Source organism: Mastigoproctus giganteus, chromosome 10 (assembly GCF_048544385.1).
Source record: "Mastigoproctus giganteus isolate SK-2022 chromosome 10, ASM4854438v1, whole genome shotgun sequence".
Taxonomy (NCBI): Eukaryota; Metazoa; Arthropoda; class Arachnida; order Uropygi; family Thelyphonidae; genus Mastigoproctus; species Mastigoproctus giganteus.
Window position 1 is genome coordinate 40821629 of NC_143584.1, and position 14243 is coordinate 40835871.

General features: G+C 38.3%; 1 protein-coding gene across 3 annotated transcripts in view; it reads left to right on the forward strand.

The window, feature by feature from the left end:
- The window catches only part of LOC150078996 (kinesin-like protein KIF21A), a 755520-nt gene that overhangs the window by 337898 nt on the left and 403379 nt on the right, over positions 1-14243 (forward strand). For all 3 annotated transcript variants that reach the window (XM_090383539.1, XM_090383541.1, XM_090383540.1), the window contains one exon: positions 8191-8440. In XM_090383539.1, coding sequence (XP_090239665.1) covers positions 8191-8440 — 250 coding nt within the window. The remainder of the gene's footprint in view (positions 1-8190; positions 8441-14243) is intronic.

Sequence of the window (14243 nt, forward strand, 5' to 3'; positions counted from 1 at the left end):
CTTTTAAGAACCTTAATTATGCAGCTTTCCTTACTTTTGCTATTTAGATATATATATATATATATACACAGTGTTAAAAATATTGGTACAAACGTTTAGGGGAGGTAGGTAACATCTAAAGGAATGTGAATTGCATAGGAACCCATAACCGGAAGCGTCACCGTAAGTCGGTAGACGGCACTGTTCATCAGTTCACGAGAGGGAAAATTTCTGGTTTACTCATTCAAGCAGTAGTCGCCACACAAAGAGCATGCATTGATATACGAACTGTGAGCTGGCAGACATGCACCTAGTGTATGGATTAGCAGAGGGCAACGAATTTATGGAGAACGCTTCCCAGTCAGATTTGTACCGGACCACCATTTGTTTGCGCGTGTGCATCAAAATTTATGGGTTATGGGTCATTTAGAGGTAACAAGAGTAGTGTGGGCAGACCACGTTCAACGCGAACTCCCGCCATGGAAGAAAGTGTGTTGAATACCGTCCAGAATAATCCTACTACCAGCACACGTGCCGTTGCCTCTGCCTTAAGAGTGTCTCGTTGCAGGGTACAGCGTGTCTGGTATGATGATTCCTTACACTCCTTTCATCTCCAAAGGGTTCAGTTACTGCTCCCCCAAGATCATCCTGCACATGTGGCTTTTGCGCAGTGGTTTCTCCAAGAAAGTGTTCAAGACTCGAATTTTCCAGCCTATGTTTTGTTCACAGATGAGGCTTATTTCACTCGGGAAGGCTTTTTCAACCAGCACAATGCTCGTGTGTGTATGTGTGGGTTCATGACAACCCACACGGTGTGCCCCCATGTGGCACAACATCGCTTTGCAATAAATGTGTGGGCAGGTATGGTCGGTGACTGCTTAGTCGGCCCATACCTGTTACCATCCCCCTCGACATGGGCACCTGTACGTGGTGAGGGGACCTCCCAGTGATGCTGCTGGACTTCCAGACTAGCATAACTGGGATCTAACGCCCATACCTTGGTTCCAGGGTTACATCTTTGGAATCCGGCGTGTGCAGCCGTGCGCCACGACCTGTGGATTTCGGAAAGGGGGATCCTGGTGGTTGAGGGGCCCAGCCTTAATACACCACTTTGGCCCCTGCTTCGACAAGACAGGAGGTCCCGGACCGGCCCGACTGGGATTAATCGGCGGGTGGTATTTTACTGCTAGGGTCAACTGCGTTCCAGTAAGTTTCTCTCCCTATGGTCCTGGGACAGGATAGAGACTTATTGGTAACGTGGGTATGGTGCTCCTAAGCGAACTCGGCGTCCCATTTGTGTATGCAGTACCTGCTAGTTCACGAGTGGGCGTTCCCTCGTAGGGCTCTGTGGTGGGTGAGGTACTTGGGCATCAGACACTTTCTCTTTACTCATATGAGTAATTTAAATTCAATTTCTTCTGGGGGCCCCAACAAGGCCCCTACCTAATCGATCAGATGAGAGTGAGAGCAATTCTGCAAAAAGAGCCAGAACTGAGGAAAAAACACCATCTATAACACCGCTTTTCCTCATTCTTCATTCTACCGGAGAGCAGTCAATTGGGAAGATGTCACCCTTCTTTATCCAGAAAGGATTAGAATTGTTGGCAGGATCACCAAAATCCGTAAAACGGCTGGGTTCTGGCAATCTTTTAATCGAAGCTTCAAGTACAAAGCAAGCAGAAAGAATCCTGAATGCGACATCTATTGGGGAATACCGATCAGTGTAACACCCCACCAAACTTTGAACCCTTCACGCGGTGTCATTTCAGAGTGGGATCTTCTTCATGTCTCTGAAGAAGAGATCTGCTCTGAATTAAAAGAACAAGGAGTAACAGCTGTCAAGCGAATATCCATGCATAAGGATGTGAATCTCGTCCCTACCCTAGTTCTCATCCTAACATTCAACAACCCACGGCGTCCAAGTTCCATCAAGGCAGGGTACTTAAACTGCCCAGTGAGGATTTATGTTCCAAACCCACTGAGGTGTTTTAAATGTCAAAAGTACGGCCACTCACAAACAGCTTGTCGTGGTAACCCTGCCTGTGCTCAATGTGGTGCTAAAGATCACAGGCAGGCAGGCAGGCAGTGGAAGGACGAAAAGGAGATACAAAAATTAAAAACGGAGCTAAACATCTCCTACCCAGAGGCTAGAAAACGCATACAACCAATAAATAGCGGGAAGCCTTCATATGCTCAGAAGGTTTCTGCGAAGTGCACTATCGGTACACAAACAGAGATGATTGTACCACCAAGAGAGTCATTCACACCGATTGCACGCTATTTATTAAGTTCACAAAAGCCCACCAAAAAAACGCAGTCAGCTGCTATATACTCCTATATCCGTACCTCCTAGCGCTCCACCACTACCAAAACAAAGTGGTAAAGAAAAGCTAAAAAGTTCGGAAGAGCCACCCGTAACACCAGAAACAATGGATGTAGAGACTAAGGAGGTACCGGATGAATCAGTCTTGGAACTCTTTGCGGAGGAAGAAATGGACACCGGACAGCATCCATTCTTCCCCAAAAAAGATAAATCCAAGACTGACAAAATAAAGCCCTCAGCACCACGGAAGCCGCCTGACGGACCCACCAAGCCAAAATAATGGCTAAATTCCTACAATGGAATTGTCGTGGATTCCGGCGAAATATAGATGACATCAAGGCCCTCCTGCAAAAGCACGAGCCAGTTTGCTTTTGCTTGCAGGAGACTTATCTAAAAGCAAATGATGATCCCACCATGCATAACATCACAATTTTTCGAAAGGATAGAATTGCGGATGGTCCTGTTCATGGAGGAGTGGCTATCCTTGTGGGCAACCAGACCCCAGTTCAGCCCTTGCTAGTTACAACCAGCATAGAGGCTGTTGCAGTTCGCCTTTCAGTGGGATTTTTACTAACTGTGTGCTCTATTTATTTAACACCTGGGACTGACATCTCCCAGGAAGACCTTGATGATCTTGTAACGCAGTTGCCTTCCCCTTTCTTACTTCTCGGGGATTTTAATGGACATAACACTCTGTGGGGTAGTGCTAACATCAATGGAAGGGGACGAGTCATAGAGCGTATGCTAAATGACAATGACCTTTCCCTTCTAAATATTGGAACAAATACCTTCTTCCACATGCCTACCCGTACTTTTTCTGCCATTGATCTCTCTATCTGCTTCCCTTCTCTACTCCCTTCACTCACTTGGGAAGTGGAGGAGAATCCATACGGAAGTGATCACTTCCCTGTGATAACCTCGTTACACAGTGGGAGATCATGCCTTCCCTCCAGGTTACCACGGTGGAAGATTGATCAGGCTGACTGGACTGCCTTCCAACATCAGGCAAATTTTGACCTTAGTACGGTCAGTCAGGAGCCGATCAATGATGCAGTAACGTACATCACAGAAATTATCGTCCAATGATTGGACGATAATTTCTGTTCCAAAAACATCTGTTTTTGCTGAATGCTGTTCCAAAAACATCTGCCCGGTTTCCACCATTTCCCAAACCTTGGTGGAATTCACAATGCACAGCAGCAAAAAAGGCTCAAAACAAAGTGTGGGGGATATTCCGCCGATATCCAACCACGACCAACCTTATAGCCTTTAAACGTGCACGAGCCAAAGCACGCTATATCCGCCGTCAGAGTCAAAAGGAATCGTGGATCCATTGTATGTCATCCATTAACCAGTCTACCAACTTTAAGGTAGTCTGGGATAAAATCCGGAAAATGAAGGGAAAATATACATCCCACCCTTCTCCAATCCTAGATTATAATGGATGCACTATTGCAGATCCAACTGCAATAGCCAACTGTCTTGGGGAAACATTCTCTAACATCTCTGCAACATCTTCGTATTCCCTAGAGTTCCTGGTCCTGAAACATAAACTAGAAAAAGAAGCACTTAATTTTAAGACTAAGAGCATCTATCCCTACAACGGGGCATTTACTATGCGGGAACTGAAAAGAGCCCTCGCTCTTTCCAGAGCAAGTGCTGTTGGACCAGATGGCATCCATTATGAAATGATTAAACATCTTTCACCAAAATCTATGGATTATCTGCTCTTTCTATATAACAGAATCTTTATTGAAGGGCAGTTTCCAGATTCCTGGCGCAAGGCAATCGTTCTTGCCTTTGCTAAGCCAGGAAAGGATCCGAAATTCACTACCAATTATCGTCCTATTGCTCTGACTAGCTGTCTGTGCAAAATCCTGGAGAGAATGGTTAATTCTCATTTAATGTGTTACTTAGAATCAAACGACTTTATCTCCAATATTCAGTGTGGCTTCCGAAGGAACCGGTCCACTTTGGACCATCTTATTAGACTGGAAACATCCATCCGGGATGCTTTCCTAAAACGCGAACACTTGGTGTCGGTGTTCTTTGATATGGAGAAAGCGTATGACACAACTTGGAGATTTGGCATCTTAAAAGATCTGCATAGCCTTGGTCTTAGGGGGCAACTCCCCATTTTTATTAAAAACTTTTTAGCCAATCGATCTTTCCAAGTTCGTGTAGGATCCTCACTCTGTCGTCCCTTCAGCCAAGAGGAGGGAGTACCACAAGGATCAGTATTAAGTGTCATGCTTTTTGCCATCAAAGTAAATTCCATCACAGAACAACTTCCTCCAACTGTAAACAGTGCCCTCTATGTTGATGACTTTAGCATGCAACATGAGGGTTATTGAAAGACAACTGCAGAAAGCCATTGATCGCCTTAATTCCTGGGCACTTGCTAATGGCTTCAGGTTCTCGCCGGAGAAGACCGTTTGCGTACACTTTTGTCGCAAGCGTAATCTTCATCCTGAACCTGAATTTAGGCTCGTACAAAATGCTATTCCAGTAGCAGCGAACACAAAATTCTTGGGACTTTTATTCGATAAAAAACTGACCTTTCTGGATCATATCCGTCAACTCCGCACAAAGTGCACAAGAGGCCTTAATATTCTCCGCTCGCTCTCCTCTACATCTTGGGGTGTAGACCGATGCACTCTTCTATGGCTTTACCGTGCACTTGTGCGATCCAAATTGGATTATGGGTCCCAAGTATATTCTTCAGCCAGAGACAGTGCCCTTCGATGGCTGGACCCTGTCCATCATCAGGCTCTACGTATCGCTACTGGATCATTTCGAACATCTCCTGTCCAGAGTTTATACGTCGAAGCAAACAAACCACCGTTATCGCTTCGACGTAAGCAGTTGTCTCTAAAGTACACTCTAAAACTGAAATCCCTGCCAGACCATCCTACGTGGCCATTCGTTTTTGAGCCACGATGGGAAAATTTGTACAACGCCCGTAAGACTGCCAATCGTCCTTTTGGTATTCGTCTCCAAGAGGTACTCATAGAACTTAATATCAAGGTAGACAAGGTTGCCCAAACACCGAAGCAACCCCTTCCACCCTGGCATGCTCATGTCCTGGCATGTGACTTGTCCCTTAGAAATTGGGGAAAGTCGGACACCATCATCAGTCTACCTGCAGCTTTATTCAGCACACTGAGCTGAACATTCTGACTTCGCACCAGTTTACACAGACGGTTCGAAGTCGGAATCATATGTGGGATCTGCTGCTGTCTTTACAGACAGCACTACATCGGAGCAGATTCCCTCTGAATGCAGCATATTTACTGCAGAGCTGCACGCTATAGAGTTAGCCTTGGATCAAATTTGTAAATGCCAATACAAATGGTTCATTTTATATTCCGACTCCCTCAGTGTGTTACAGGCTTTAATATCTGTGAGATATAATCCTCATCTGGTTCTGTCTTGTATTCAGCAGAAGATTCACTTTCTCCATGAAGGCGAATATGATATCCGCTTCTGCTGGATTCCCAGCCACATTGGGATTAGGGGAAATGATTTGGCCGACACCGCAGCCAAATCAGCAATTCCCAATAATAATCGCTGCCTGTCAGTCCCCTATACAGACTACAGGCAAGTAATACACATGAAGATACACTCCCAATGGCAGGATTCATGGAATAGACAGAATGCGAATAAATTATATCGTATAAAGCCTGTAATTGAACCGGGGCAGTCTAGTCTGCGCAGGAATTGTAAGGAGGAAGTTGTTCTTGCCCGGACCCGCATAGGACATAGTCATTTGACTCATTTGTTTTTGCTGAGGGCTGATGACCCCTCCTATGTGTGAGTCCTGTGGCACAATTTTAACTATCAGACACATTTTAATTGACTGTCCAGATTTTAGTAATATCCGTTTTACCGCTTTTAATCATCTGACTGAGCCGTATACACTCAGTCAGATTTTATCTGACAATGACCATGTGTCTGCTATTTTTAGCTTTTTGAAATCAGTAAACCATTTTACTCATATTTAAAAAATCTACTTTATTAATGTTACTTGTTTACTGATATTTGTCTTTTACAGTTTATACTTGTTTTTATACTCTTGACTTTGTGACCTAATTCGTTAGGCCACTGAAAATTTTACTTTTTATGACTAAGTTTTGGCGCATTATAGCCTTAGTCACTAATGCGCCAATAAAACCCAAGCAACAACAACAACCTGTTACCATCCTGCACGAACTCTGCTAAATATCGGATCTTTCTTGAACAAGTTCTACCAGGATTACTTCACGATGTTCCAGCAAATGTGAGATGCAACATTTGGTTTCAACATGACGGGGGCGCCTGCCCATTATGGACGGTGTGTTCGTGACCATTTGAACGAGCATTTTGGGCGTCGATGGATTGGCCGTGGTGGATCCGTTGCCTGGCCCCATGCTCACCTGATTTATCGAGCCTTGATTTCTTTCTGTGTGGGGCGCTCAAATCTATCGTGTATGAATCGCCTGTGGAGACGGAAATGGATCTCGTGGCAAGACCCGTCTGCCCTGCTGCTACTGTCAAAGACACTCCAGGTGTGTTCGACCATGTCCACCAATCCATGCTGCGTCGAACACACCTGGAGTTTCTTTGACAGTAGCATGGATTGGTGGACACGGTCAAACAGACCTGGAGTTTCTTTGACAGTAGCAGCAGGTGTGTTCGACCGTGTCCACCAATCCATGCTGCATCGGTGTCACACATGCATTGCGTCTCATGGTGGAACCTTTGAGCATCTGTTGTAACATCATGAAATGCATCCATCTCGTACTCCATTTTTAATATTATGTCAAATAAATGTTTGCCACTAATTACTGTCTTGTGTCATTTCTGCTTTTTGTGCCTCTGCTGCTACTTTCCCGTGACGTTTCTGGTTATGGGTTCCTATGCGATTCACATTCCTTTAGATGTTACCTACCTCCCCTAAATGTTTGTACCAATATTTTTGAGACACCCTGTATAAAAGTAAGGAAATCTACAAACCACAATAGCAGCAAACCATATGTCCTAGTGTAGTGAGCTTTCTTTTGCTTGGGGGAAAAAGTGGGGGATTATTAAATCCAGTTCTCCCATGAATGAAAGAATGCAAAAGCAACACACATCCATGGACCATGGAATCATTGTGCATGGGCCCACTATTCAGGCAGGTGGTGGTTGTGGCTACTTAATACGGGATATGTTTTCTGGCAAGAACTTGGACCCTTGGTGTGATGGACCAACTTTTCGCTGGTGAGGTCTACCAGCAGCCATTAGGAGACGACATGCACCTTGCCTGTTGATTGAAAGGGTGCAGAAGCACCCTTGCACTTGATCATTCATCTACAGCGGGACTTGAAACAATAAATATTTGAAGATTATCTATTTGCATCAGCATTACATTATGGATTTTCGTATGTTGAATCACTTATGGGTAACTCAGAGAATGAATCATTAATCTGTGTTCATCTTTGGATTTTTAATTCGCTTGTAGGAGGATGGGCCCTACTTTTAGAACTTTGATATGGCAGTGTTTTTTAATAAATTTAATAGCATAAAAGTTTAATAATCTGACTTATCTGATAAACTGGTATCAGATAATCAACATGGTTGTGGTGTACTGGATGTCAGATTTCGAGTAAAGTTGTATTTGTACATTATTTGTTAATGATTTCTCATTAAGTGGTATACTAGAATTTTTTGAAAGGGAGGGTTAAAATTTAATCCTGCTTATATCTTATAAAGTAAGTTATAGTAAAATTCATCACCTTAAATTTACAAGTATCTAGTTCATAACTTTTCTGCTTATTATTTCTTATAACATAGTTTAATTTTTCCCTTAATTTTTATATACGTATTTGTTTCCTTTATTTATTATAATGTTTTTCTTTTTTGTGTAGGTGAAGCTTGTTCACAAAATGAAAGAGGAAGTTCAGAAACATAAAGAATCAGAATTGAAACGTAATCGAGAAATTGCCCAACTCAAAAAGGAGAGTCGAATGAGAGAAAGCCAGATACGTACCCTGGAAGCAGAAAAAAAATTAAAAGAAGCTGTTCTTCGTAGGAAACAAGAAGAAGTTACCGCTCTTCGTAAATTGGCAAAACCGATGTCAGACAGAGTTGCTGGTAGAATTAACAGAGGCAGGAAAGGTAAGCTACATTTATTTTTCTTTTTTTGTTTCACATTTTCTTAAATTTCATTAATGAATCATGAAATTCTTAAATTTATTATTTTTTAATTTCTTTTAATAAAAAAAGTAATTTGGGAAAAACTGATTGGCTTTCACAAAATTTGTTATTATTTAATAATTTTAATTTTTTATAAGAACATTATGAGTATTACTTGTTTAATAATATTTCATAATATATACTTTTATAATTTTAATAAATTATAAAAAGTTTAATACAGTCTGTCCTTGTATAGCACGATAGTTGTGTTCCTAGAAACTCTCGTGCAATGCAAAGTTGTGCAATATAAACAACAGGCCCTATGGGAAAAGTGGGGTTAGGTGCCGACCACCCAAGATTGAACACACATTTGTAACCAAAACATTACCAAACACAATAAATAATCGGGTAATTTTAATCGTTATAAAATACGTAAATATTTTATAACGATTAAAATACGTAATAAAAAATATAATATATTTATTATATTATAAAGTATTTTTAGTATTTTTAATACTAAAAAAGTATTTTTTACGAATAAAATACGTATTTTATTACGTAATAAAATATTGCTAATGCTTTTACTTCTATCGTAAGCAAACTTGTTTTTTGTTTGATTTTCTGTCCAAACAGATGACAGCCATTCCATCTCTTCCAATTCTTTGTGTCTTAATCTAATGAATTTTAATTACACTTTGAGTTGTTCCCGCTATGAAAGTTGTTTTTATTTTCTTCGCATTCTTTTGTAATTCTCGGCGTTGCCTCATTTAGGTGTTGTAGCACGTGCAATATCACATGGTCTTTCATTTCGCTCAAAGCGTTTCAGAATTTCATATTTTTTTCTCTATCGACAGAGGCGGACTGGCCATAAGCCTTACACGGGAAATCCCGGTGGGCCGGAGGCCGGTGTGATTTTGGCCATAAACCGTAGTATGAGGCCACTATAAATTTTCCCGGGTAAGAATTCTTGACCCAGTCCGCCTCTGTTTATCGATATTGCTTTTGTTTTTCTCTCTCTGAATCTGCAGTGTCTTCGCCAGGACGCTTCCTTTTCACACCTTTTAAGTATTTTACTAATTTTTAGGGAATAAAGCGCAATTACAAAATGAGGAGGCACGCTTAATACACATAAACAAAGCTGCGCGCGTATAGCAACTGAATAAACAACACTGTAAAGGCTGAGATACACTATTAACACCCCACATTTTACTAAAGCACATTTCTGGGGGTTACTACCATAAAACAATAAAAACAATTTACAGTTTCGTTTCTGCTAGTGGAATCTGTTATAAACTGGTAGTAAACTCCATCTAATTGCATTTGCGATTATATCGATAGCTGGAATTGTGTTGGTTTTTACGTTATTATGTTGAAATGTGTTTCCCCTTCACTGATATAAAACATAAATACATTTTCAGAATCTTCTTCATTCCTATCGTGTTGCGTTCGGTTGGGGTGATTCCGCGTACGACTGCCATTTCTTGTAAACACAAAGGCGAATCGTGCATAAGCGAATTCGGTTCGTGTTATATAAGATAACGTTCCCCTATTTATAAATCGTGTATGATCGAATTCGTGTAATGTGAACACGTGTTATACGAGGACCGACTGTATTTTAATATAAATTTTTTAAAAATTATGATTTTTATATATTATTTTTATTATATATTTTAATATATGATTTTAATATATGATTTTAATATATATTTTAATACAGTGAGCCCCTTGTTTATAAATTTTTGATCTTATGAAATTTTTCATAATGTTTTTCAGCTTTTATATTCTGTATGTAACTTATTTAACAATTTAACATACTGTACATTCAATTATATATAATACACTGTTTAGCATATTGACTGCTTCCTCATACAAATATGCAGCTTTGGATTTTTAATCCACTTGTATGTTGGGGGGGGAAGAACTACCTTACTTTTAGAATTTTTTCTTCAAAAAGCTGGATATTTTAGTGAAAAGTAAGCCCAAAATTTTTTCTGTTCTTTTCAATCCAGATTAACCCAAACCCGGGTCAAAAAGGTTATTGGAAGAGTTGGCAGCAAAAGTATTAAAACATATTTTTGGTGAAATGTATCAGAGCTGCAAACCACCTAAAATTTTGGACCAGTTCGTGGTCTGGTTAAAAAGATGATTTTGACCAGTGGCTTGGTTCGGTATATCGTCTGAAATAATTCATATAGTTTCTTAGTTCATTAATGATAGTAATAATATCACATTATAATAAAATATTACTATAAAATCTTATTTTAAATGAAAGAAAATTATATTAATGATATATTTAACAAGTAATAAAATCGCATGTTGATCATTTGAAATCTGATTGAAAAAGGAGCAGAAATTACCAAAACATTAACTCTGAATATTAATCTCATCTCATATTCAGTACTCATAAACGTATACAAAAGAACGTTTAATTTGGAAAGAAAATAATTATTCAAACAAAATTATTAATATAATTTAATAATACTAAGTAAGGCAGATATTTCCAGATAATATAAAAAATCACAGAAAATAATCACAATAAAACTTTAAGAACAGAAGAAACAAACATGAATTACAAGTGAAATATTATTAGTTACTCAGATAATGGACATAAGGAATTAATGTATCAAAATAATTTTACTTTGAAAATTGATCACGGAATCTTAAAAACAACATAGATTACATAGGTAATTTGAAATTAATTATATAGTATGAATCAGAGCTGTAATACTCAATATGTTCTACGTTGATAATAATATTAGTAAAATAATAAGAGATAATAAGAGGAGTTTACCTCAATATAGTATGTAGAACACTTCCGTATGATACCCTCCAGAAATTAAAACTGAAAAAACGAAAAAACGACAACTTACCGGTACATTAGAGTAAAATATAAATAATTAAATAATTAAATAATAAATTTAACACAATTCAAATCAATTTAAAACAATTAAAAATCAAATTAACGCAATTAAAAGAATCTAACAAAAATATTCAAAACGATTTTCCTTCCTCATTTTCGTTAGATTCTTTTAATTGCGTTAATTTGATTTTTAATTGTTTTAAATTGATTTGAATTGTGTTAAATTTATTATTTAATTATTTAATTATTTATATTTTAGTCTAATGTACCGGTAAGTTGTCGATTTTTTTCATTTTTTTCCGTTTTAATTTATGGAGGGTATCATACGGAAGTGTTCTACGTAGTATATTGAGGTAAACTCCTCTTATTATTTTACTAATGAAATTAATTATTTAATTTTAAAAATAAAATGTCCTCCACTAACCTTGAGCCTAAAGATCAAAATGTCGAAAAGCACCTTTCTACACTTGCTTTTGTGGCAGGAACTGCGAAGATTAATTTGGCTAGTTGATAAATCTCTGGGTGACTAATCTATTTAGCTTTCCAATATCCTATGACACTTGTATTTGTTGGTACCCTTTCGATATCGTCAAATTTATTTAGATTAGCTGTTAAGTCAAATTTCTTTGTTTCCACTAGCTGTCTCTTTTTCATTTCTTTTTCAAATAACAGCTTTTCGATGTCATCCCTGGTTTCACCTGTTACAGTAATATATGCAATTTCATCTGAACTTTTCATTTCAGGATTTTTTTCTGTAGACTGCAGCTGGCACAAGCTATCATAAATGTCACATAAATGTTCCTTAGCTTTCTGTTTTTGGATATTATCTAGTAATATTTGGTACCTAGCTCCAGATATATACAAGCTAAAAAGTTTCGCTTCCCATCAAATTTACTTCTCATAGCGTGAGAGAGATTAACAAAAAAGATGACAATTCATTTTAAATTTTTCTAATTTCCATTTTACATTTCATCCATGTGTAATAAAAATCAGTCATCGTGAGCTGTTCTGACTGCAGCACTTCACATGCTCCCTATAATATTTTCAATCTTTTGCCACACACTGGCTGACAAATGCAGTTCCTTTATTGACAGATAAATCAATGCAAAATTGTTTTAGCTCCACAAGATATTGTAACATATTAACAGTGGAATTCCATCTGGTTTTGCAGTATAGTAGTGGTTTCCTACACTTTTCTCTTTTAAAGAAGGGGTTCACAGCTTTTCCACTACTGTTTGTGCTTTAGCCAAGGGAAGTTTCAATTCATCACATTTCAGAACATCTTGACAGCCAATTGCAGAGAATGTGCAACACAACGAACAGATACCATAATACCCTGAACACTAGATCATGGCAATTTTCCTTACATACATTTGTATCACTAGAGTCTATAGTCTCAGATTCTTCGATATCTTCAGTATCATTATCTTCCATATCGAGTTTTCCAGATTATTTCTGAGCAACTAATTTGCATGCATCTTTAAACTGATATTTCAACTGATATGGTTTTTCTAACACTAGATGTAATCAATTTTGTAATAGTAGATAGCTGTGGAGACCCTTTTTTAAAACATCCTCATAATTAGTGACATGCTTTCTTTTTAAATGTCTCAGTAAGTTTTCTTAATGTTTTCCCTTCAAGTCCATTTTACAAACAGTACTCTTGTCCATGTCACTATTATAATGAAATTTTTCATGGATAGGATGCCCTGTTCTGTTGCCATTCATTGTTATCTGAGGGAGGGAAAAACAGAACTAAATATTTATTTTTAATTGTTACAAAAATAATATTTAAGAGACGTATGCTAACAAGTTGTTGTAACAACTCAATAAAGGTGAAGTATGCCAAATGTTCCAGTCAAAAACTACCAAAGTATGTACATAAATTGAACAAAAACATTATCATTAAATTACTTAGAATATCTTTTACTTCTTAAATATCATGCAGCACTTAACAGTAAATAAGAGTGTATAATCTTTGATTAGCAGCGGGGCTATATTATTGATCTTTTCTGAGCTTATCTGCCACAAAAAAGTGATAAATACATAGAATCCTTCATACCTACTATTTTTCTCTAAAACTAAAAATTTAATATTAATAAATAAATAATTATTATTATCATCATCATCAGCCATTTTCAATCCACTGCAGGATGAAGGCCTCTCCAGCAACTTTCCAGTTCCTTCTGTTTTGAGCACTGGTCATCCATTTACTACTCAAAAACTCATGAATTTCATCTATCCATCTCCGCCTTTGTCTTCCAGGTTTTCTTCTAGCTCCTCTTGGGTACCATTCTGTTATTTTCTTTGTCCATCTGTCATCATGTCTTCGAGCTATGTGTCCTGCCCAAGACCATTTTAGTTCTTTAGTTTTGATAAGAATGTCCTTTACTTGAGTTTGCTGCCTAATCCATGTGTTTCTCTTCTTATCTAACAGTCTGATTCCCAATATAATTCGTTCCATTCTTCGCTGTGTAGTTCTTAGCTTCTCTTCCATTCTTTTGGTGAGTGCCCAAGTTTCACTTCCATAAGTCATGGTGGGGAGTATACATTGATTCATTATTTTACGTTTCAGACAAACTGGGATATTGCTCTTCAGTATGTGACTATATTTCCTGAATGCTATCCATCCAAAATTTATTCTTCTCTTGACTTCCAGCCATTTATCATTATTACAGCTAATAACTTGTCCCAGATAAGTATATGACTCCACCTTTTCAATTACTGCTCCTTCAATCATTATTTCCCTTTCCGTGGCATACTTGTTCATCATTACTTTTATTTTAGCCATATTCATCTTTAGTCCAAAATCCTTACTAACTGTGCATAACTGATTAAGATTTTCCTCTAATTCTTTGGGATCATGGCTTATGACCATAATGTCATCTGCAAATCGTAAATGGTTTAGGTACTCTCCGTTCACAT